General features: G+C 39.8%; 1 protein-coding gene across 3 annotated transcripts in view; it reads left to right on the top strand.

Annotated features, from left to right (window-relative positions):
- Nucleotides 1-1,168: 1,168 nt before the first annotated feature.
- Nucleotides 1,169-26,340, top strand: part of CDK6 (cyclin dependent kinase 6) — a 236,288-nt gene continuing 211,116 nt past the window's right edge. The window contains exons 1-2 of one of the 3 annotated variants that reach the window (XM_050785352.1): nucleotides 1,169-1,323; nucleotides 4,109-4,709. In XM_050785352.1, coding sequence (XP_050641309.1) covers nucleotides 4,477-4,709 — 233 coding nt within the window. In that variant the 5' untranslated portion in view covers nucleotides 1,169-1,323; nucleotides 4,109-4,476. Of the gene's footprint in view, nucleotides 1,324-2,501; nucleotides 2,772-2,833; nucleotides 3,927-4,108; nucleotides 4,710-26,340 lie in introns of those variants that run through there. The other 2 variants (XM_050785354.1, XM_050785353.1) reach the window with 2 other exon arrangements.

The following is a 26,340-nucleotide window of genomic DNA, read 5'->3' as shown; positions in this document are numbered from 1 at the left end:
TCTTTCCAAAAAGACAGCTATTTCAAGTTTTCTTTTACTCCATTGTAGAAGGTTTTAAAGACTTTTTTTCTCCAAAAGCTCATTTTCACCTGAAATAATTGTATTCAAGGGTTTCTCAGCAGGTAAAGTATACATTCTTACAAGGTTTCAAATTTCAGATTTCCAATAATGCATTTAAACTGAGCACTTCTCTTTCTGTGTATGTATCTATTATCTGCAGTTCTATTATTTACACTAAATTTTAGTCTTTTTAGCTCCTCTGAAATACGTTAGTGAACCCTCAGCAGTTACTAACCACTTAATAATTGTGAACCCGCCAGCCCCTTCAAGTAGATCGTTAACCATAAGAGTGCCTGACAATTTCCAAACCATACCCTCTGTCTAAAAGGAAAAGATAGGGCTTTGTGAGGCAGAAAGGAAGCGAAGGAAAACAAAACAAATGTAGCTCATGCTGAAAGTGAAAAGTGCTTGAACAGATTAGTATTTTCTTTTCTGCAAGGCATCCTGCCAAACTTTTTCTTTATTTTTTTAAGAGAAGAGTTATTTTTTGGTCTGATTTTTCAGTTTCTTGGAAAGTATTGGTATTTACCACCCCCATCGGCCCTTAATAATTATTGTTAGTTGTTTTGTGTTTTTCCCATCCGTCCACGTCACACAGTGAGGATACCCCCTGCTTCACCCTGTCAAAACCCCAACTCTGGGCGACCCTGGGTTTGGAAACTCCGCCGACTCCCGACGACACGTCCCACTCTCTCCCACTAACGCCTCTTATTTTAGTCGCAGGATCCCCCTACTACAGTTTCAGTGAAAGCCGGAAATTTTCATTTAACTCCCCTGCCCCCCCCAACCCCCCCGCCCCGCGCCTTTCTAGCCCCCGACTCGTAGAAGGGAGCTAGGGAGCCCGGAGCTCGGAGCACTGCCGGGGCTTGGCCGCCTCCTTTCTCTCCGGAAGGCTTTAATTTGCACACTTTCTCGCCACTGCGCCACGAGCCCCCAGCCTCGCCGCTGGGTGGGTCTCCGGCAGAGTTGGCTTCTCGGGTCCCTGCCCCCACCCCGCGCGGTCGCCCCCGCTGCCTCCCTGGCTGGGGCCCCCAGCGCCGGCCAGAGCCCCGCGGCCCCCGTCCGCCCCCAGCTAGCGGCGCGGGCGGCGCCCTCCGCCTTCCCTCCGCCCTCCGCCGCTGTGCCCACCCCCTCGCCGGAGAGAGTGCTGGTAACTCCTTCCCCAGAGTCTGATTACCTGCTCCGCGAGGCCGCGGACACGTGCGGAGAGCCGACTGACACTCGCAGCCCCCTCAGGAGGCCCGACGCGACTGGGCCCCTCAGGTGAGGAGCTGTGCGCTCGGGTGGGTGGGCTGCGGGGTGGGGGGTCCCTGGGGAGATATGGGGGATTGGCTGGGGTCCGAGGCAGAACTGTGGGTGGGGTAAGTGGAGGCTGGCGGGGGGTGGGGGGGACCTGTGTTTCCCTGGAATCGGCTTTGGTTAACCCCTTACGAACTGAGACGGCGTTGGTTATGGGGGCCAGTTTTGGGGAGCTAGAGGTTTCTAATCTGACGAGAGGGGGAGATCCTACGCTAGGGACACCCGCGACACCGAGATCCTGCTTCCACGTACCCGTGCGCACACACACTCACACAGAACACTCCTCATCCAGTTTCTCCAAACGGAACTGGAACTCTACTCGGACATTCACATAATAATTCACATTTAGGGTTCAAAATGCACTGCCTCTAGGGACTCCATGCTGGAGAATGTGCTTGCATTTCCCCCACGAAAACTCCCTCGCCAGCTCGCTGAGGTGTGGGTGTGGGCTCCACCTTCCCCTCCACGAGACAAATGTTAACGCAGGCTTCCTGCGGGCGTGTTATGCACAGAAGAGTGCACGCAGCCGGCCAGTGCCCAGGCTTGGAGCCCCACGAAGACGCACGTTTGCTTTAGTTTCCAAGTTTACTTTTATCATTTAAAATATTGGAGTTAAACACACGCCCCGTGGTGAGCAGCCCTTGTCCCCGCAGGGCGCCCGTCCGTGTGCATATGGGCGCATCTGCGTGTGCGCACACGCGGGAGTCGCGGTCCACGGTGTGGCCTCTTGTTGCCGTGCTGGTGGCGACCCTTGTGGTGCTTGGCAGGCTTCGGGAGAGGCGCATGAAGGATTTCATTGAGTGTGAAGACAGAGAGCAGAGACAGAAAGCAGAAGGAGGCGGCTGCAGCCTTTGTAGTCGCGGAGGAATGCGGAAATGTTGAAGCACTATGTCAAACTTTTTTTGAAATGGGGTCAAGTCACATTCAGCCAGCGTGGGAAAGCAACAACAACAACAAAAAAAAAGTGGAGGAGAGGGGGGGAAAAGGCATTGCTGCTCCCGTTTCTCTCCGCCGAAGCCGACCGTCTGGGGGGCGAGTGGGGGGAGAGTCAGGGTAGTGCGGGGCCCGGCGGGGGCAGCAGGCGAAGTTCCCTGCGGGGGTGGGACGTCCCCGACGCTTCCTTCGCTGCGGAGCCCGGGGCTAGACTCGAGCGGGAGGGGGATGGGGGGACGCAGGAGAGGCGGGTTGGGCGGCCGGCGGCGGCTCCCCGGCTACCTGTGTGGCCCTCGACCTGGCTCAGACGCCCGGGCAGTCCTTGGGGGCTCTTTCCTCGGCTTTTAAGGAAAGTTCTGAATGGAGTGAGTGCCAGAAGCTCTGCTTTCGCCGCGGTCCGCTCCACGCGCTCATCGTGGGGGTCGCGCCGTTTGTTTAATTCCTGGCAAAAGGCGAGCGGGGCAGCGGTTGCGAGGCAGGTAATTCCGAGGTGCCCCGGGAATTCCGGACACGCGGCCAGCGTGGTGAAAGTCCTGCCGAGGCCGCGGCGGCCGTGGGGGAGGGAGGCTCCCTAGGTCCCAGATAGCTGCTGAATGGGGAGGGAAAGTTAGGGTACCCTTCTCCGGCGCTTTGTTATGCAGAGGGCTCCGGGGGCGTCCGGCTGCAGCCTGGACCCGGCCTTTAGCCGGAGAGGGAATGGGGCAGCCACCTCCGCTACCTACAGCGGGGTGGTCCTGGGAGTGGGAAAAGGTTCGCGAGTCCGGGCCCCGAGGGCAGAGACCTTGTTTCTCACCCCTGGAGGCGCAGGGTTTAACCCCCCACCCCCCACCCTTTGAAAGCGAGGTTGAGTTTTGCTCAGGTCGAAATCAATTTAAAACTTCAGGACGAGGCGCGATTAAGCTATCCTCTTCCTGAAATTATTCTTTAAGAAGACGACAAGCGAAATTGTGACGAACACCCCTTTCTCCCACCCTTGGGATCCCGTGGGGGACAGTGTCTCCCCTCCCCCAGGACCTCTCGTTCGCCCACCCCCGATTAGCCCCAACCCTCCCCGACCAGATGGCTGGTCTTCCCAAGGTTTCCACCAGGGAGGTCCTCCCAGTCGGAGAGAGAATTCCGTTTCCAACCGAGACTCCTTTACCCCAAAGAGACCATTTGTGTATGCGAGTCGTTTTTAAATGTCTCCTCGTAGAAAAACTGAAAGTAGAAAGAAAGGAAGCAATTTCTGAGCAGATGTCTGACCACCCCTTCTCGCACACTCACAGCATCGGGTTACAGGGTCCTGGGAGCCCCCACCCACATTCTGCGGCCCCACACGGATGGACCCACAGTCCTTCCGCTCCAGCTTGTGCGCGACCCTTGAACGCCCTCCGGCACCCCTGGACCCCATCTCCCTGCACGTCCGGGCCTCAGGAGGCGGGGAGGGTAGCGACGCAACACAATGATATAGGGATAAATATTAAGCCGTGACATTGACGTGCCCGGCGCCTCCCCTCCCCCGCGCTCCCGGCACACTCTGGGCTGCTCGGCACGCCCCCTCCCGTTCCACTGCGTCCCGCGCCGCTCGCTCATCCCCGAGGGGCCCCTGCAACCTCTCCGCGCGAAGACGGCTTCAGCCCTGCAGGGAAAGAAAAGTAACTTCGCTTTTCTCGGAGGAACCAGGAAGGCTTAAGCGGCTTGGGAGAGGGCAGGAGCGCGCGGAGGGTAGCGATGGAGGCTTCGTAAAGGAGGAGGAGGGGAGTCTGGAGGAACCCCGAGGAAGGCTTCTGGGCTGTCTGATTGCACTTTCTTCTTATCCTCCCGTCTCCTCCTTTAGGTGCAATGATTCTGGACTGAGACGCCCTTGGGCAGAGGCTATGTAATCGTCTCTGTCTGTGCTGAGGACTTCGCTTCGGGGAGGGAAGAGGAGGGATCGGCTCGCTTCTCAGGCGGCGGCAGCAGCGACTCTGCAGGCGGAGTTTCGCGGCGGCGGCACCAGAGTTACGCCAGCCCCGCGGGGAGGTCGCTCCATCCAGCCTCCGCAGCCGCGAGAGCCCCAGCGCCCGAGCGCCTGAGCCAGCAGGGAGCAAGGAAAGCTAGACCAATCTCCGGGGAGCCCCGGAGTAGGCTAGCGGCGGCCGCCAGCTAGTTGAGCGCACCCCCCGCCCGCCCCAGCGGCGACGCGCCGGGCGGCGTCCAGGCGGCATGGAGAAGGACGGCCTGTGCCGCGCTGACCAGCAGTACGAATGCGTGGCGGAGATCGGGGAGGGCGCCTATGGGAAGGTGTTCAAGGCCCGCGACTTGAAGAACGGAGGCCGTTTCGTGGCGTTGAAGCGCGTGCGGGTGCAGACGGGCGAGGAGGGCATGCCGCTCTCCACCATCCGCGAGGTGGCGGTGCTGAGGCACCTGGAGACCTTCGAGCACCCCAACGTGGTCAGGTGAGCCAGGGAGCTGCGCCCTTGCAGTCTGGGGCCGCGCGCGCGGAGAGGGCCGAGCCGGGAATCCTCAGGCCCAGAAAGGTGTGGGGCAGAGGGCGACTGGGGAGGTCCTGCGCGACTTGTTGATCTTACAGAGTGAGAGTTAAGTTTTGTCGACAGAGCCGCGAGCCAGAACCGGTGACCTTGCCAGACAGCGAGCCGAAAGACGAGTCAAAAAACATGACCTGCGCAGGCTTCCCTGCAGCTGTGCAACTTAGAAGCGTTTTCTCCCTGCCCTCCCTGAAGGAGGGTCCGGGGGAGGTGGGTGCGTTTTAGGGACAGGATAAGCCAACCGGAGACATGCCCCGCTAGCTCCCGCATATTTTTACTGGCCATGCCGTTGGGGAATTTTTGAAAGACCTAGTAGGTGAGACTGGAGAATGAGGATGCTGTGTGGTAATCAGTGGGAACTTTATGGGTGGAGCCTAGTGTAAATCAGGTTAAGAAGATGCAGAAACATCATAATATTTTTGCCAGTCATACTCTCAGTTTCTCTTTATTAAAGTTGCGTAATAAGAATGACTGCTGGTGGTCTAAGGAGTTTGAGTGCTGATGCCCAATTTCAAACAGCGTCATAAAAATTTCTTCCAAAACTGTTATCCCTGTGTCTGTTTTACTTTATATCTCTGGGCGGACATACTCTTTAGACTAATTCTCCAAAGGGTTAAATGTGAGTCCAAGATGTGGGATGGTTAGATCATAAATGTTCTGCCCATGCTTTTCCCAGATGGGGTGTGCGAGTGAGTGGGGAGACAGCAGTTCTTACTCTCTCCTGCGTGGTAACCAGTATTAAATGAAAATGTGTGACTTAGGATAATGGTGTTTTCTTAGTGATCCTGGAATTTCCCCATTGTGTGGTTGACATTGTTTGGTTGTGTCATCCTTTTCCTTTTTAAACAGAGATGCATAGCTTTACATTAAAAAGGAATGCCTTCTACAAGTTGGGTTGTACAAAAACTTCTACAAATTGGATTGTGATTTTACTTTTCTCGATCTTGAGAAAATGTGTAGCAGAAAGATCTTTTTTCTCATCCATTTAGGGCTTCTGTTCAACAAATACATGCCTACTGTGTGCGCTGAGGATGAAATTATGTAAATAAGCACAGCTAAATATTTTTGTAAAAAGTCAAACAATTTAACATTAGTCATCAAAGTGGAGAGACCCAAGACTGACCTTTGAAATACCAAACTCTCTACAGACTCAGAGAGACCAAGTAGCTACAGAATCTTCCTCGGAGGTTTTAACTTGTCTCCTCTTTTCCCAGGCTGGTGATTTGTGCGGTGCTTTGTTCTCAACGCAGTTTAGACTGAAGCTAGAAAGCATCAAAGAATCATAAATACATAAATAAGGCAGTAAATGGTTATGAAGTTGGAACCGCATTATACCTCTGCTTTAGCTAGTGAAGGAAGGACAAAAGATACTGAGATTGCGAGAATGAGTGTTTTGGAAGATGAGATTATATATTAAAAAGCTATAGATGACTTTTTTAGTGTGTATTTTCTTTGTTAAAAACAACAAAATCCCTTTTGGGGGCTCTTTGTGATATTGGAGGGAAAAGGGGAGGGTACATTTAGCCCCCTGTAACTCAGTTGTCATCCCAGAGGAATCACCTGAATACATACTGAAGGATGAATTCCACCACTACAATTTTAAGACGAAAAGTTCTTGTTTTATTTTGTCTGTTACCTATGGAGTATCCAATTAAGGGTCATTATCATGTGTATGAATGAATAATGTCCCTCCAACACAGAGGTACTACAGAGGCACCCCTGTATAACACTATTGTTTACAAAGCTCACGCCATTCTTATAACAGAGGCACACTTTCTGCCATTGTGCTTGTAGATTTTGTCTGATCCATCCTATTCTCTTGATTTATCCTCCTGAGATTGATGTGTTTCTAGACGTTTCTAACGACCCATGACTTGGATTCTGTACTGTGAATTTCAGGAGGATATACTTATGAACTGAAGACAAAGGCATTGTTTTCTGAAGTTATTTTACATGTTAAGTGGCACCTTTTACATGATGGCACCTGCCTGTTAAAGTCGTGAGAATAAAATGACATGGTGTATGTGAAAGCACTTTGTAAATGTAAAAGTACTTCAGATATCTAAAGGATTGTTTGCATTTCAGCAGATTAGTAGGTCTCTTGCCATGGAGCAACTTTGCAGGGAGGAGTCAACTCACCTGACCTTTTTTGTAGAACAAATCGTATTCAAACCCAGACATTACAGGTTCTGGAACCAAGAAGCTACTTGAGGATAATTAGCCTGTAGGATGTCAGAAAAGACTGTCAGTCACCGAGCCATGAAATTCAGTGATACTTGAGGAAATTATTGATGATGTCACCCTCGTGAGCTACAGATCTTCATTCCCTTTTTGTTTCCTTCCTATTTCTTCTCTTTTGCCTCTGTCTTGGAACAACCATTGGTCCCCATGACTTACTTGGCCAGACTAAGAATTCTGGATTTTAGAGGTTGCTAATATTTGCTCAGACAGGGTCAGGAAATAAGGATAGTTGACAGCAATTCTTTTCTTTCCAAGGGAGAGTTGTCAAAGTTGGGTCCCCAAACCTGTGATTTATTATTGCCCCTAGGATTAGTTTTACAGTCTTAAGCCTGGTTCTTTAATGGTTTCTTAAAAGAGCAGATGCTTTTATAAGTACCTTCAAGTCGTAAGTAATTGATCATAATTATAGGCCCTCCCCACAGATAGTTAAGCCTCTAAGCTAACAGGAGCATAATACACATATTAGTTTTTTCAAAAGTTTAAGATTTAATTTTGGTGGATTTGCCAGAAAAGCTGACTTGTTATTGCTGGCACTGGTACTGCCTGCATGCACAGGGATAATGACTTGAAATTCTTGCTTACCTGCACTTGATGTATCCCAGGCCCTCACTTGATCAGCCAGTCAGTGTGTGGGAAGTAAATTTACTCTTTTTTTACATTTGGTAATCCCAAATCCTGGAACCTTTGCCAGAATAAGACTTCACTGTGAACCTGTGTTGGAGTTTCTGCACTGCACAAATGGATCCTGTTTTAACAGCCTGAACTAAAAACAAGAGATAACATAATAGCATGTTTTGTCAGCAGTCAGTTCATTCACCACATATTTACTGAGGGTCTACTATGTGCCAGACTCTTCTAGAAGTTGGGGATATAGCAATGAACAAGCCTGGAAAAGTCTCTGCACTTGTAGAACTTGCCTTGTAATGAGATGAGCAGTTCTTTCTTCTCTTTAAAAATTTACTCATCTTTATTTTAATTGCCTTGTTTTGTTATACTTAACCAGTTTTATAGAACAGATATTTCTGATAATCCGGTTACCAGGAATTTCCTGATTGAGTAGGCAACATAACCAAAAGGCTAATCAGAATCAAGTGCCTTTTGAAGATTAAATTTTACCTTGGGGACATAGGGATTGATCTATATGAGATACTGACACATAGCTAATATAAGTAAACATTTGAGCTCCATTTATTCAGAAAGGATTTAGGAAGGGCATGTGCTTTAGAAACCATGGGGCTAGGTGCTGGGAAAGATACCTGGGTAAATCACACCTGGCTACTCCTGAAGCAGTTCTTCCCATGTTTGAAGGAATAAGATGATCACCATAACCCTGATACATGACTGGATCATGTGCTGTAAGAAAGATACAAGCAAGTGCTTACCTGTATTGTCTCTAGGGATTAAATTTATTAGTGTAACAGTGAAAGCAATTCAAATTCAAGTATTGCCTCTGGAAACTAAAAGTCATTACGTATCAGTGAATAAACTTGTGATGTTTAAATATTATAATTAGAATATTTAGTCACTGCTTTAAAAACAAAACAAAACAAAAAACCCAAAGAAAAGGCTGTAAAGCTTAATGATTATTCAAGGAGAGTTTTCTAATTTTCTCTCTCTTTTAAAGCTCTTAGTAATATATAGCATAAAAGGTGAATAAAAATATGATTTTCTCTAGAAAACCTAATTGTTAACAGGGTGAAGGAAACATTACATATTTGACTCTGTAAAGCCAGGTCTTCAATTGGATTAGTTCATGAGAATCCTTCTGAATAAAATTGCTATTTGTGTGGTTGAATAATACATTTACTAGGGCTTTTTTCAATAAAAGCAGGAAAAGCAGGCGTTTAATTCTCCTTTTAAATATCAGTATGTTAAAAGTATGTTTCTTCTTTCTGTCTCTGAGAGTTCCTTGAAAAGTTTCTAATTTATCAAGGTTGTTTAGTAAATAAACATTTTCACAGTGGTATTCTGCTCATTTTTTGTTTCTGCAGAAGAACTTGATAATGCTGAATTTTTGACATTGCAGTTACATCCCTTTTATACAACTATTATCAACATAGAATTATTAGAATCTCTCTGTGGAATCAAGGACAAAAAAGGTCTATAAGAGGAAAACTTGTATAAACTTGAATATCTTTGGGGATATTTTCCTATGTTTAAGACATGGGTAAATGAATATGCAAAAAGGTTCCTATTAAAAATAAATTATTTCTTTTTTTAAAAAACAAATGCCTCACTATTAATGATTTCTTAGGAAAGTTTTTTAAGAAGGAAACACACCATACATACAGCCCATCATTGTAAAACCATGGATATTAGGGTTGGAAGACACTCTGGAGGTCAAGCTACTTGTCTATCATGCCATTTTAAAGTTATTAACTTGTTCTTAAAACTAAGTAGCAATTTTTGTTTGATGAAAGCAGTTAAATCAGGTGAGTACATTTCTAGTTTGGAAAAAATGAACTGTATGTAGACAAAAGTGACAGTTTGCCAGGAATAAATGACATAACAATAAGTGAATAACAATTCAGGAAATTCCTGAATTCTGCAGTATGCCATACTGAAGTTATCCCTACAAAAGTATTATTCTAGTAAATTCTTCTTTTAAGGAAGTTGTGCTATAATTATGATAATTTAAATTAATTATAGTAATTTAAAATAGCTATAGTTAAATGATAATACAGGTAAATAATATAGGTAATTCATTAATATTGAATTCATTTTAGACAAAGAGGAATAGGAAAAATTGAAATGCTTAGTACTTGTCTGATGAATGGAATATTACATAATGTGACTCTGGCACCTTTTATAACATTCTGGTTAATGAAATAAACGTCATAATACTTAAAAATTAGATGGCATAACAACCATCAGACACATAAGCAAATATGTGTTTTCCGTGCCTCCTGAGGAACTAATCACACTATTGCTCTTTCTCTTGAGGTTCAGATGAGTTGCTCTGTCTTCATAGGAAGTAAATTAATTCCGAGCTTCTTGATGTAACAGAACACAGCAGAGATGAAATCTGGGTGTCAGTGAATTGCTAACAGGAGAAGGTAGTGTGTATGATGTTGGGCTTTGTCCAAGATCCAGGAGGCACCACTGAAAACGCACCAGTGGTTGATAACAAGCATTCTTACATGAAGGTCACCATTTGAGTGATGATCCATAGATGCTAGGTTTGGCGGAGCAGGCAGGCCGGCAGTCAGAGAGAAGATTTTTCCAAGAGCTGCTAGGTAGTTGTCTTGAATATCACCAGTTTGCTGCCATACCTGATTTTCATTTTACCAGCTGTACATGTAGCTGCTCTTGCCTGAGAGGTGAACCGGGGGGGACCGTAAGGCATGAGGCAGGAATCTGTGCAAGTGTACATTGGTAGTCTGGAAGTCCATTTGAGTCAGGATTATTATGAAACATTTTTGACCATCTCCTTTGTCTATAGTAGTTTGTCGAAATTTGGACGTCTACTGGCTTTGTAATTTAAGTAACCATTTAAATTATTCCTATTCTCTGGCCTTCCTAAAGGATTTAGTTCAGTAGAATTAGAATCACAGCATAAGGATTTTTTTAATTGGAAGAAGTCTTAGATTTAACCTAGTTCAACTCCCTTTGATCTGTTTAATAATAATAAAATTTGAGTTGTTTTATGAATGCAAAAAATTATCAGATTATTAGTGAACAGTTTTATTCTGTGATTATATGCATTGTAGATATAAACTGATTGAGGACGGCTAAGATTCAGACAGAAGTTTATATTAAACATTAGCAGGAGAGGATGACTGATGGTCATTGCAAATACCAGAAAAAAAATCCCTTGAGATGTAAAAGTATTTTCAGTTTAGTGACTTTATGTTTGCTGACTTGAGGACCAGGATTGTGTATTTTATATCCATAAATAACAAGGTATCCATAACCATTAGTTAACCCATATATGTTTCCTGATTGATTGAATTAAGTTGAATAAATTAAATTTTAAACCCCTTAGATGAGCACTTTTCATCCTTTTAGAGTTGTATACCGCATTAGCAAGTATCTTGGACTGTTGACATTGAGAGATCTGTGGATATTAACTGTAAGGCATACATACGTGAAGTCTATTTAGTAAGAGTCTTCAAATACTTACTCATATTTAAACTTTTCCTGACTATCCATTTTTTATCTTCAATATTGTATTAGCTTCGGCTTTGACAGGATATTCTCATGTTCTTCCTCTGAATTTGTTAATGTGTATCCTACAGATAAATGAACTACTCCATTTGCCCTAATGGATTTCTTGCCATCCACGTCTGTAACTTTAATTTGAACAGATCTCTGAATGTGCCTCTCCTGCACCACTCTCCACTTGAAATTCTGCTTATCCTTCAGGGCCAACCTCAAACGTCACTTTCTTTTTTCTGTATTCCTTAATACCTCGATTTGGATAACATTTCTGCTTCCTTTGAGTCCTGGTAACTTTGGACCTCCTGTATGGCACTTAGCATATATCTACCACCTAATATTTCTGTTAGGTAAGATGGAATGTTAACTCCCTTGACAGACCTCTTCTGACTCTCTACTCTTTCACACCCCATTTGTAAGCTTTTCAAGGCAGAGAGTGTCTTGTGATCATGTCCGTTTATACCTATATCCAGTGAATATAAGGTGCATATGTAACAAGTGAGTGAAATCATTGAAAAGGGGTCCAGTTATAAAGGAGGACACCATATGAATTATTTCTATCATGTGAAATAATGTTAATACTACGGAGTGTCAAGGAGAGAGAATGGATCTGTATATTGGATTACACTTATTGGATTTCCTGGGAAATAATTTAGGAAATGCTGAAAAAAGGAAGTTTCATTTTTGTTTTACTCCAATCTGTACAGTTTATATGAAAGTGAGTTTTAAAGTTTAAGTAATTCATTCTTATAGTTAACTGTGCAACCTTGGACTTAATTTATATACTGCAAAGAAGACATTAACATTAGGAAATGAGCATACATTCAGTAAAAGCTGAAAATAATTTGAACATTTCAAATGTAAGAAAGTAAGGTATTATAAATACATTTTGATCAATTGCTTGAATTCTTTTATTTTTCCCATTAATTTTAATTTCTTTGGCTTTCAATAGTGGAAAACCTGTTAGAGCAGAATTAGGTAAAACCGTCCTAATAATTTCTATAAAAGATGATTCTGAATCTCATAAGCCTTGTCTTCTACTCCTATTCATAATTTGTGTACAGAGAATTTAGATTCCATCTTGACAAACTGGTAGGTTTAGTTAAGAAATATTCTTCCAATTTGAACTCATTCCAGTTTCTTAAGACACACATGGTTGGGGTGTGTGTGTGTGTGTGTGTATGTGTGTGTGCACGCACATGTACATGCAGAACAGTGGAGTACAAGATTCTTGAAAGAAGGGATTGTATTGTCTTGTTCCTTGCAGTATCCCAAGCATTTAGCATGATGTCTGGCGTCTTGTAACCCTGAATAAGTATTTGTGAATGAGAGAATATGTGTCATTTAGAAATTCGGAATTTAATTTTTTTTAGTTAGAAATGAGTAATCATGTCTGAAAATACAGGTGAGGTCTCTAGCATTCAGCAAGTATTTTTGAGCATCTGCTATATTCAACGCTTTGTTAAATGGGATTAAGGCAGCAGTCACAAAAAGTGCATATTGAAATGTTTACCAAAAAAATGGTATGAGGTCTGGAATTTGTTTCAAAATGGGGTAGACATGCAATAAGAGTGGACTATGAGTTGATCACTGTTGAAACTGTGGAGTTTTATTGTACTAGTGTCTCTGCATTTATATATGTTTGAAATTTTCCATAATAATAAGTTTTTTAAATTCCTGCTTGTGGACTAGGAGTCAGAAAACTGATTCTTATCCTGATTCCTCTACTTATTATTTAATAGTTGAGTGACCTAGGGTAAATTCCTCATGTCTCTTGGCTGCCATATCCCCACAATGAAATAGGAATTACTACTACTCTTGAGACCTTAGTAGTTTACTCTGATCAAATGAAATTATATATACAAAGATCCAATATTATACAAATATAAGGTATTATTAACAAAATGAATTCCTGCTCTCAAGTAGTTTTTAATTTCCTGGAAGAAACTGACATGTACATAGATATCTGTATTACTGATTGGTAGCACTTTCCATTGCACCTCACATTGTGAAGGTATGAATGGAGCTAAGTATTTCTGAAAAGATGTGTATTGAGTTTATAATAATTAAAGTAAAATATAATCTTTCATTTGGGTATTGGATATTGGTGTTGTGTTTACCCAGTGCTCTTTCCTGTTTATTAATGGGTTTATTGTGGGAGTGTCTGTGGACCAAATGCTCCTGAGAACACATTGTCAAAACTGATGGGAGCTTGATGATTTCTTCTGTATTTCAGATTAACCCAGAGAGGAGTTGGATTCTTTCCTTGTTCTTTCTCTTTCTTTTTTTTTTTTTTAATTTCAAAATCTCAAACAGAATTTTCATTTTTATGTCACATCGGAATTTCTGCTTGTTTATTTTCTGAGGCTGTTCCTATGGCGTGACTGCCTTATGACATTTAAAATTTTGTTTTGTATCCTCGGTTTAAATCATTAAGATTTCTATTCACAGCAATGAAGCAGTTCTCCTTTAGGGGCACTAATCTTAGTGAATTTGCTTTCTTTTTTTTCTTTTGTTTCCTTTTATGGCAAAGTAATCTCATAATTTCTTTGGTAGAATTTCCTAATGATTAGGAAAAAAACATTTATTTTTCCTAAAATACTTTTATTTTTAGAAAGTACAAAGTATAAAGTTAGGAACATTAACACTCACACCTTTCCAGCAGCACAACAAGAAAAACAAAAGACCAGGCACAGTGGCTCACACCTGTAATTCTAGCACTTTGGGAGGCTAGGGCGGGAAGATCGCTTGAGCCTAGAAGTTAGAGAGCAGCCTGGGCAACATAGGGAGACCCTGTCTCTACAAATAACAAGAACTTTTTCTGAAAAAAAGGTATCTTTGCATTTCAAGGGTAGACTTTTAAGCTTTAGTTTAAAAGTTTAGTTTACTCAGACCAGTACATTTTAAAACTTTTTAGAAGAACCCAAGAGACTGAGTCATTTCAAGTTGGGAGTTTTAGCTGATATACATTTCAACCATGTAGAATCACTTTTAAAAGTTATTAAATAACCTTGGGTAAAATGGGATATTTTCTTGTTGAACCATGAGAAACCAGGAGACAGATTTGGAGACTGGGCTAGAAGGGACTCCCAGTGCCGATCATGAATGAAATACATTTAAATAATGTAAGTTCCCTGGAACTGGGAGAACATAGCTTCTTTGAAATGACACTTTTTTTTTTTTAACGTATTAAGACACAAAAGAAGAGTTGTAACATTCTGCTTATTCTTACAAATTATTTTAAGCCCATGGAACTTAATCAGTGGCTGTTTAAATTCTAGCTGATTAGACTAGAACTGATGCCACTTGGGTTCTCAGCTAAAGTTTTGTGAAGGGAGTAAGTCTATTTCACATTCATTACTCCTCAAGTGTTGACTGACCCAAAGTGATGGAACTGATTTCAAGGAGAGCTGTATGAATATGACTGACTTGGTGGTACCAATCCAATCCTAAAAAAACTAGACTTTTGAGATGAGTCAAGAGAAGCATCTTTGTTTAGGAAAGATGGTATAAGTTTTTTTTTTCTTTTCTTTTTTCACTTTAGTTGATAAAAGTAAGAGGTGAATCGATCATTAGGCAAATAGAAAATGGTCTAGAGATGTATTTAATGTATTTATGTATCTGAAAGCACAACATGCTCATTAAAAGAAGGGAAGGAGGTGGCAGAAGATAAGCTAAGTTAAGGTAGCAGTGAGAGAGAAAATAGAAAAAACAGTAAGAGAACTTGGGATAGCGAGTAGATCTGTTTCTTGATAAACTTCAAAATCTGAAACCTAGTGATCTGAAAGTATATGAAAATTCTGCCATATTTAGAAAGCCCTCAAACCAGTGCTTATGGAATGAGTAAACTCAGATTATCATTCTTACAATTCTGCAAAAATAAAATGGCATTGCTGTCTGCTTTTTCTTGGGCACCTTATTTTAATCATTTTTGCATTGCCCAGTGTGCCTAGCACTCAATTGCCTGTTGAATATTTGTGTGGATTAATGTTGAATGTCAGCTTCCCATTAGAATATAAGCTCCCTGAGGGCAAGAATTTTTGATTTTGCTCACTGCATTATCTCCAGCATCCAGAACACTGCCTGGTAAATATCAGTTGAGTAAACGACTGACTGAATAAATAGTTAAGCCATGACTAAAGATTACTGTTTTCACAGCAACTTTATTGACAGTAAAAATGTAAATTAACACTACAATTTATTAGATATTTTATTTTTCTATTCACTCAGTATTGCATTTAAAACTCTTCAAAATTACATAGTCTCTAATAGGTAGTAAATTGGATTCTGACCTAGGAATTAGGAGTTATTTAATAATGTAATGATTGGCAAGTAGATTGGACACTGAGATATACCCTTTCTAAGCTAATTCTTCCACTACTGTTTTCATTAAATTATGAACATAATTTTATGCCAATATTAAGTGATATTTTAGTGATATTTTAAATCATGTCAGTTTTTGCAGAATCAATTTACATGTTTTGATGGAAATTTGTGAACATGGTTTAAGATTCTCTGGGCTGTGACTGCTCATTTTTGTTTTACTCTAAAATTAGTTATATTAAAATATGACTTCTAAAGAGTCATATTGTATCTTTCCCTAAAGAGCTTTATATAAATGGCCATAGCTGTCCTTACAAGTAGGGATGCCCATGTAATACGTATGTCATATTAAAATACTGACATACATTCTCCTAAAGAGCCTTATATAAATGGCTATAGCTGCCTTTACAAGCAGTGAAGCCCAAGTGGTCAGTCCCATTATGAACCTTGTCCCATTACTCCTGTTTGGGGCTACCATTCCAAGCACCTTCCTCCTCTGCTTAGAATAGTTTATTTTGATCACATAATGGGTTGTGACATCACTGATAATACTAATATATTACATAGCAATAAACTAATTATATATATAAATAATTTATATAACATATAGTAATAAAAGAATTAAGGAAAAGAAAGGGAAAGAAGGAAGGAAGAGAGGGTGTAATAGAATAGAAAAGAAAACTTGCGGTGTTCCCGGTCAATTGTCAGATATGTTGCAAGGAAGTTGTTAAAAGAGTACCAACGTTTGCAGGTAAGGAGAGTTAATTGCAGCTTTTTGTTTAAAATAATTACATTTTTCTATTAAAGCAATGTTTCTGGTTAATATTGCTATGTAGTAAATTACCCCAACATGTAGGGGGCTTAAAACAACCATTATCTTATAGTCATGAATTTAGCAGGCAGGGAATTCAGACAGAGCACAGTGAGAATGGCATATCTCTGTTCCAAGATGTCTGGGATGTCAGCTGGAAATGACTCAAAAACTGGGAGTTTGATTAATCTAGGCGTCTTCACTTTCAAGCCTGGTGGCTCATGCAAGTTGGTTGGCAAAGGCTGGGATCTGAGCTCGGGTTTTTGAACAGAGCATCTATACTGACCTACACCAGGTGGCCTGGACTTCCATTCAGCACCAAAGCTTCAGAATAGTTGAACGTACATACATGTTGGCTCATGGCTCTAAAAGTTAGTGTCCCTGAGAACAAGCAGTGTTCATTATGCCACATTTTGTTGTTTACATTTGAGTTCAAAGCCCCAGGGATTCAAGAGGTAGAGACATACACCACCTCTTAATGGAAGGAATATTAAATAATTTCCACTCCCCCACCCCCAGGTTTTTTGTAATCATGACATTAATACCAATACTAAGTAGTATGAAAGGGCTTGTGACAAAAAAGGCAAAGCTCCTGCCCCAACTATCCCTATTCCCACTACTCAGATACAACTTCTTTTCACTGTCTGTTTTTAGTGCTTCTGTTTATGGTATCCATAAATTTAGATAATATGCTGTTGCTCTAGTTGTTGATATTTAAACCTCAGTAATATCTATTGACTTTCTACTCTGAAAAATGAGAACTTAGCTTGTTAATACTACTGTGTATTTCCTTCACTTTCTGTGAGATAGGGATATTTTTATTTCATATAATAATTTCAAATAATATCCCTAAACTTCAATTTTTTTGTTCTTTCACTTTAGGCAGTATCTCTTAATTCTCCATTTAGTAAGAGGAGAATATTTTATCCCCCTAACCTTTCTTCCACCTGTGTTCTCCCTTTAACATCACAATTTCTATCAGCTACTTTGCTAAAATTGTTTATTTGCATTCTGTTCTGCACTGCAACAGAGGCTTCCCTGCTTTTTCTAAAAGTTGACCCTTGCAAGTCGAACACTGGTAAACAGCACTTACGTTCTTCTAATTATATATAGAGAGTTCAGTGCTAGGCCAAATACTCAGCCTATATGTTTCCTTCTCTCCAGGTTCAACATTATAACCCTATGAAGCTGATGGAGTCCTTCTTTCTTAAAAACAGACATCTAGATTCTCTTTTCTTATTCTGCATCACTTGTTTAAAATATGCCCTATTTTAGTGTACTTTGTATTCAGGCCATGACTTTCTTGTATCATTTTGTTTTTCCTGGAGTTTCTAATTGCCTTTTTATTTTTTCTTGCCACGTTTGCCTTTATCACAAACTGTGTTCTCCAGAAATATTTTATGTCTGCCTATGATGGGCTCCCCCCGACCATTTAATTTGCTGGGCATTCTGTAGAATCTTTCTAAGTGCAGATTTGCTTCGTTTTATTTTTTTTAATGACTTCTTCTTCATAATTTGTTCTATTCTCTTTGCAAGGTTCTTCTGTTAGTCAGATATTTGATCTTGCAGTTGGGATCTCTGTGTCTCTTCTTTTAATCTGCTTTCTAATCTCTTTTCTCTGGTTTTTGCTTTGTATTCTAAAGAAATTTCTATATTATTTTCCAAATGTCTACTGAATTTACTCTGGTAATTAATATTTTTAACTTCAAAACATCATTTTTTGTTCTCCACTTGTTGGTTTTTAAAACATCCTCCTCTGGTTTTCTGTAATATTTCTTTGAATTGTTGTGAATTTTCTTAAAGTCCTCCACATTATCTCTGTTTCTGTCAGTGTTTAGATTTTTGGTTAACTTTTTGTTTTTCCTGTGGCTGGATTTTTAAAATGCCTGGTGTGTAATTTTTATACAGTAAAATACACCCATTTTCAGTGTGTGCTTTTTATGAGTTTTCACAAATTTATTCACCTACTAACCACCACCACAATCAATATCTAAAATACTCCCATTATCCTATAGGGCCCTTTGCAGTAAATCTCCTCCCTCTACCAGGACCCCTGTCAACTTAATCTTCTTTCTGTCATTATAGGTTAGATTTGTCCTTTCTAGAGTTTCATATACACAGTATCAAAGAGTATTATGTTCTATTATATCTGGCTTTCATGGATAGTGTTTTTGAGATTCATTTATGTTGTTGACTGTTGTGAGTAGTTCATTTTCCATCATATAGATTTCCCACAATTTGTTTATTGTTATTTGTTATTGTTCACCTGCTGATGATCATTTCTGTTGTTTCCAGTTTGGGGTTCTTATGAATAATGCTGTTGTGAATATTTCTGTACAGGTCTTTGTATTGATATGACATATGCTTCCTTTATATGGTAAATACCTATAGATAGATTGCTGACTGGTATGGCAATTGTGTATTTAATTTTTAAGAAATTGTTAAACTTCTCCAAACTGGTTGTTCCATTTCCAGTGCCAGTGTATAAAGATTCCATTTGATTTGCATCCTCCTGAACACTTGATATTGTCAATCTTTTTATTTTTAGTCATCCTATAGTGAGTGTGAACTAATAACACATTGTGGTTTTAATTTGCATTTACTTGATGACTAATGTTGTTGAAAATCTTTTCATTTGGCTATTGACCATTCTGATACCTTCTGTTGGGAAGTTTCTGTTCAAATTGACCATTTTTAAAAATTGGGTTATCTTATTGTATTGTAAGAGTTCTTTATATGTTCTGGAGCAGTCTTTTGTCAGCTACATGGATTGCAGATATTTTCTTCAGGTCTTTGGCTTGCCTTTTCATTTTCTTAATGCTTTATGTCAAACAGAATATTTTAATTTAACCTAAGTTCAATTCATCATTTTTTTCTTTGATAGTTTATGCTTTTTTATATCCTACCTAATAAATATTTGTTTACCTCCAGAGCATATAGGATTTTTCCTATGTTTTCTTCTAGAATTTTATAGTTTTTGCTTCTAAGTTAGATCTGTGATGCATTCAAGTCAAGTCTTTGTGTGTGGCTTGAGGTAAGAGTTCAGGTTCATTTTTCCTGTATGGATATCCAGCTATTTCTGCACCATTTATTGAAAATACTATGCTTTCTTCGTTTTGAATTACCTTGGCAGTTTTGCTAAACGTTAGTTGAGCATATACATTTGGGCCTATTTTTAGACTCTCTGTTCTTTTCCATTGATCTATATATCTATCCTTTTGCCAGTATCATACTTTGATTACTATAATGTATAGGTCTTAGGTAGTATACATTTTCCAACTTTGTTCTTGTTTTTCAAAATTGTTGTTGCCCTTGTTCTTCTGTATTTTCATATAAATTTTAGAGTCAGCTTGTTAGTTAACACAAAAATTCTCCTGATATTTGATTGGGATAGTATTTAATCTCTATTAATTAGGGCGAGGGCATAGATAATTGACACTGACTTCTGATCACGAACGTGGTGTATCTCTTCATTTATTTAGGTCTTTAATTTCTCTCATCAGATTTTTGTAGATTTTAGTGTAATGCCCTTGCTTGTATTTTATTAAATTTATCTCTTTACATTTAATGTTTTTGGAAGTTATTGTAAAAGGCATTGTTTTTTCTTTTTAAATGTTTATCATTGAGAGCTATAGTCTTTTTTGTATAGTGACCTTGTGTCTTGTGATCTAAAAAACTCCCTTATTTGTCTGGTAGCTTCTTTGTAAATTTTAGGGTTTTTTACATACACAGACACATCATCTGAGAATAGACAGTTGTACTTTCCCATATATATATATATCTTTTATTTCTTTTCTTTTCTTTATTTGACCTGGCTAGAACCTCTAGTACAATGTCAAATAAAAGTGATGAGAGCAGATGTTTTTGCCTTGTTCCCAATAATAAGGAGAAAACGATTCAGACTGTTGCCCTAAAGTATGATGTTAGCTGTGAGTTTTCCTAGGTGTCCTTTAACAGATTGATGAAGTTCCGTTATATTCCTAGTTTGCTTCGAGAGTTTTTCATGATTGGGTACTGAATTTTGTCAGTGTTTTTTTCTGAAGAATTGAATTGATTATATGTTTTCTTAAACTCTGTTATTCTGCTGTGAATTATACTGATTGAATTTAAAAGTTAAAATCAAGCTCACATTCCTGGGATAAACCCTACTTGGTCATGATGTGGCCTTTTTATATATTGCTAAAATTTTGTTAAGAATATTCATGAATGATATTGGTCTATAATTTTCTTTTTTTATAATAACTCTGATTTTTGTTTTGAGGTAATGCTGGCTTCATAAAATGAGTTGAGAAGTGTTTCTGCCTCCTCTATTTTCTGAAAGATTTTGTGTAGGATTGGCATTCTTTCTTTCTTAAACATTTAATAGAATTTACTAATAAAGTCATCTGGGCCTAGCATTTATTTTTGAGTAGGTTATTAACTACAAATTATATTTTCTTAATACATATGAGACCATATAGGTTAGATCATCTTTTATAAATTTGTATTTTTCAAGGGATTTGTCTATTCTAGGGTTTTTTTGTGTGTGGGGGGGTAGTTTTTTAGTATAGATTCTTTATCTCCGTATCTTTTTTAATGTCTGTAGAATCTATAGTGATGTCCACTCTTTTATTTCTGATATTTGTAATTTGCATTTTCCTCTTTTTATCTTGAAATGCAGATAGAGTTTTGTCAGTTTTATTGATGATAACCCAGTTTTTTGTTTCATTAACTTTCACTTCTGTTTGTCTGTGGTCTCTTGATATTTATTTTGTCTTTATCTTCTTTTCCTACTTACATTGGGTTTAATTTGTTCTTAGTTTTAGCTTCTTAAAATAGAAGCTTAGATGTTCAAATATAAGCATCTTCCCACAAATTTGAATATATTGTGGCTTAATTTTCATTCAATTTATTTTAAGCCATTTTTAGTTATATATTCTTTAATCCATGGATTCTTAAATTTCCAAACATGTAAGGGATTTTTCTGATATCTTTCTGTCTAATTCTGTTGTGATCAGAGAACAATTCTGTATGATTTTAATACTTTTTAAAGATAGTAAGACTTGCTTTGGTCCAGCATATAGCTTATCTTGGTACTTGTTCCATTTGTTTCTTCATTTATATATTTCCAATTTTCTCCTCACTGTGTCCATGTTTTCCTTTAAGGCCTTGGGCATTTTTGTAATGTTTATAATAGTTTAATTTCTTTGTCTGCTATTCCATAAGTTCTGTCATTTCTGAGTCTATTTCTATTGACTGATTTTCCTCCTGCTTATGGTCATATTCTGTATGGCTGCATGTCTAATAATGTGTTACTGGATGCCAAACATTGTGAATATTACATTAACTGCTGGATTTTGTTCTATTCCTTTAAAGAGAATTGGATTTTGTTCTGGCAGGCAGTAAAGTTACTTGTGGTTCAGGTTTATACTTCCATGGCTTATTTTTAGTTTGTCTCTTTTGTTGTTGTTGGGGAGAGGATCTAGTGTATGTAGGCTTTGCTTCCAGGCTAGTTTAGCCCTCCTAAGACATTACTCTTTTGTAGTCTCTCCTCTTTGGCTGGTGAGGAGTTTGAAACATGTTCTGCCCTCTGTGAGCTCTGGAATCATTCATCTTACAACTCCTTGGTGATCTTTTCTCAGAAGCTGTCCTTTGCCTGACTTCATGAAGTTCTACATGTGTAGCTTAATACTCAGCCAGGGACTCGATAGACCCCATCTAGATTTGTGGAGCTCTTCAGTATTATGTCTTCCAAATTTTAGCCACTTTGGCCTCCTTGTCTTCTCTACTCTGATCTCTGCCTACCCAGCTGGACAAGACTACAGAATTTACAGAACTCTGTTTGAGGTTCCTCCTTCCTGTGCCTGTGGTCTGGAAATTGCCTCCAAACAGAAAGCTAGGGCAATCTAGGGCTCACTTCATTTGTTTCCCCTCTCTCAGGGATCACAGTCCTGTACTACCTATAGTCCAGTATCTGAAAACAGTTGTTTCATATGTTTATCTAGTTTCTAGTTGTTTCTGGTAAGAAGTCTGGACTTTCTAGGTAAGAAGTCTGGACCTTCTTGCTCCCTTACTGCCTTATATGTCCATTAGTTTTTATAAAGACTGGTTAGCTAGTAAGACTATTAAATAGGATCTTTTCCTCCCTGCTAGCTCTCATTTCTGAGTAAAATTTTTGGGAGAGTTGTTTGGCATAGGAAGCTTGGGATGGGAGTATGCTTCACAGACTTTACTTTTGGGTGACTGGCAAAAATGGTTGTCAGGATGTGGAAAAACTCTCAAATGTCATGATAAGAAAGGGTTTACTCCAAGATCTTAGGTACAGGGATGGCAATGGGAATGCTAACTGGTGCAGTTATCCTATATACAGACGTTCAGTTGAATCCCCTGAATGTGGGAAGAAATGACTGCCCTTCTTCCTCCATTTTTCCATTGCACCTGTTGACTCGTAGTCCAGCTTCTGCTTCCTCCACAGTGCCCTCATAGCTTGTTCTAGGGCAGTGGCCTCCCTTCTAGTAAAAATAGTTGAGCATGTCACTGATATTCACTGAATTATAAAAATTATGTACATATACAGATATATTATTATATATTTAATAAAAATAATGATTTTGAAATGAAGAGTTACAAAATACCTAAAAACAGAAGGTATTTTCTTAATGCATCTTCTGATTATATGTTCTTCACTTTGGAGACCACTGTCTCTTTCGTGACTTCTTCCATCACCTTGTTTCTGTTTATTTTCAGTCACCCAGCAAATTTACTAAATGTTCTCCTTTTTGTGTATGTGGGACGCCCTTTTGTAATTATGGGTTTATTTCTTTTACTGAGAAAAAATGGAGGCAAATACTTGTGATGGGTCCACCATTTTGAACTGGAAGTCTATCTGATACATTTCTTAAAATAAATTTTTGAATAATTAAAATGTCTTTTTTGTTTGTTTGTTTGTTTGTTTGTTTGTTTTGCAATTCAGTTTGCTTTCCTGGTTGGGAGCAGAAGGGCTGCAGCTCAAGAATTGCTTATTACCTGCTGGAAGTGTTTGTTTTGCAGGAGTTCTTAAATTTGGGTAGTGTCAAAGGGCATGTGAACCAAACAAATTGTCTGCTAATTTCACCAGAAGCAAAAAAGTTTAAGAACAACTGCTCTGGAGAAATATTGGGATCACATGAGATATACTTTTCCCCTATTTATTCCACATTCCTTAAGTCTGGGGACAGTATAACCATCTGGAGAGGATCCATAATTGAAGAAAGAACATTGTTTTATTCTTCTGTTGCGGATTGCACCTGGCTATCTAAATCCATTGTCATCTTCTAGGTTTTCATACTGTTGATATACCATCCGTGAAACCAACAGCTGATATAAATTGTAACATAGAAAAGTTAATTGATATACCATCCATGAAACCAACAGCTGATATAAATTGTAACATAGAAAAGCTAATTTGACATCATATTGGGAATGTTAGCCAATTGATTTTTCTTCAGGGAAACAAACTGAAAAAATAAGCCCACTATGAATTAATTCTTTGCAGGAAATTCCCATGTCTGATTATTTAAAAGAATAAATTCTGCATGCAAATGAATCATTACAAGCTTAATTGAAGCTTGCAGGATACTCAAGTTTACTCACTGTGGTGTGTTTTTGATGGAGACAGGAAGTGAAAAAGCAAGGTCTATGAGACGTTTTTTTCCTGTGAAGTCTCAGCCAGTCTTTTAATGTTTCTCATTGAGAAGCTTTGGTTGGGATGGTAAATGACTCAAGGTATCTGCTTAGCCGTTTTTAAGGGGGCATTTCCCCCCATGTTCCTCCCCTCCCCAAAATAGCTAATTATGTGCTGGAAGTTTCAATACATTGTTCACAGTTTGTGAAGTCAGCATATTTCTGGAAGCTCACTGTGAATGTAATTCTTAACTGTACAAATGCTTTTGTTTCTCCATCTCTGCAGCTAGCTCTGTACTGTAAGGACACAATTCTATCGCTATTTTTTCCCTCACATTTGATGTGGTAGTTTGCATACAGCTGCAGAGTAGACAGTTACCTTTGAAAGGAACATTTGGCTGCTCTAATTTGATTAAAGAAAACCACCTCAATCATTTCTAGACTGAGAACGTTTTCATTTTAACTTGGCAGTAGGAGTTGGGAATGTACTCACTGCACTTAGATATGTGGGGGACCAGTTAGGGAACAAAACCAACTGCTTGAATGAAGAAAGCTTTGGTGCATTTTTTTTTTTTTTTTTTTTTGCAAGCAGTATGATTCCCTTTCTATTTCCCTCTCAAATTTTCTACAACCTTGATTTTCACCTCCATCTTCTTTTCACGGTTGTTTACTTTGTAATTCCAGTAAACGAATTCTGGTAGGAATAGATTGCTACCCTAAAGTGATTTGTGATTTAAAAGACTTTGGGGTCCTTAAAAATTATCCCATTTTACATAGAAATAAAATCCCAAGTCATGAATTACTATCAATTGCATGTTTTCTTGGCCACTGTTGGGAAAGGCAAAAAAGTTTTTAGATCATGGGTATACAGACCAAGGTTGGGAATTTAGTTTTGTAACTTACTTAGAAGAAAATTGCTCCTTGTCAGAAGACTGCAGTCAACTTACATATACGCCCTTTGTTTCTGACATAGAAGAGCGTCTGATCACCAAGTTAGTATGACAATTAAAAATAAATTCTGGTGATTGTGAATTGGCATCAACTTTATACATACGTTATTAGAAATGATTGAGCAGTGGTTAATGTCTGTAGGGTAAACCATGAACAAATTTATGAACCACAGCTCAGTAATTCAATATATGATATTCTTGTGAAACGTACTGTGCTGTCATCTTAAAAAGTTTGAGTGTGGGCCAGGCACAGTGGCTCATGTGTGTAATCCCAGCACCTTGGGAGGCTAAGATGGGAGGATTGCTTGAGGCCAGGAATTTGAGACCAGCCTGGGCAACATAGTGAGACGCCATTTCTACAAAAAATATTTCCTGAAAATTAGCCAGGTAAGGTGGCACTCACCTGTGTTCCCAGCTACTCTGGAGGCTGAGGTGGGAAGATCAAGGCTGGAGCCTAGGAGTTTGAGGCTGCAGTGAGCCATGATCACACCACTTGACTCCAACATGGGAGACAGAGCAAGACCCTGTCTCAAAAAAAAAATTGAGTGAGAAAATTTAAATTAAAAGTCTGAGGCTACACATGGGGTCTCAGAAATAACAAACACTATACTTATTGATTATTGAATATTACTGATTACCTAAGAGAGGAGGTGAAATGTGGGTTCACATTCCAGTTCTACCACATGACTGTGTGTCTTAACCCCATTATGCTTCCTACGTCTAAGCTTCAATTTCTTCATTTGTAAAATTAGGACACGTATTAAGTGATGTCTCTGAAGTTAGGTACCTTTTAAGTGTTTTGTTTTGTTTTGTTTTGTTTTTTTGAGTTGGAGTCTCACTCTGTTGCTCAGGCCGCAGTGCAATGGCACAATCTTGGCTCATTGCAATCTCCACCTCCTGAGTTCAAGCGATTCTCTTGCCTCAACCTCCTGAGTAGCTGGGATTACAGGCACGTGCCACCATGACCAGCTAATTTTTATATTTTAGTAGAGACGGGGTTTCACCATGTTTGTCAGACTGATCTCGAACTCCTGGCCTCATGATCCGCCTGCCTTAGCCTCCCAAAGTGCTGGGATTACAGGCATGAGCCGTAGTGCCTGGCCCTTTTAAGTGTTTGATACTTGTCAAGTACGTAGTTGCCTTACTTCTTCCTCTCCTTCAGAATATTTTGAAGGGGGGTAGTTTTGTTCATAGGATTGGTAGCTGAACTTGACAAAATCCTCTTCAAATTCTAATATTATGTGCTTCTGTCATTCTCTTGGACAAAATGGTTAAGTCCATTAGGAATCTCTCAAGTCTGCCTACTTTTTCTCTGGGTAAGTGTGACATTATATCAGGTAGTAGTTGCAAGGGCAAGGCGTGGGTACTATGGACATAGGAACTGTTCAATAAATGTTTGCTAACATTGTCGTCTTGA

This window comes from Macaca thibetana, chromosome 3 (genome assembly GCF_024542745.1).
Source record: "Macaca thibetana thibetana isolate TM-01 chromosome 3, ASM2454274v1, whole genome shotgun sequence".
NCBI lineage: Eukaryota > Metazoa > Chordata > Mammalia > Primates > Cercopithecidae > Macaca > Macaca thibetana.
This window is presented reverse-complemented; position numbering and strand designations above follow the sequence as displayed.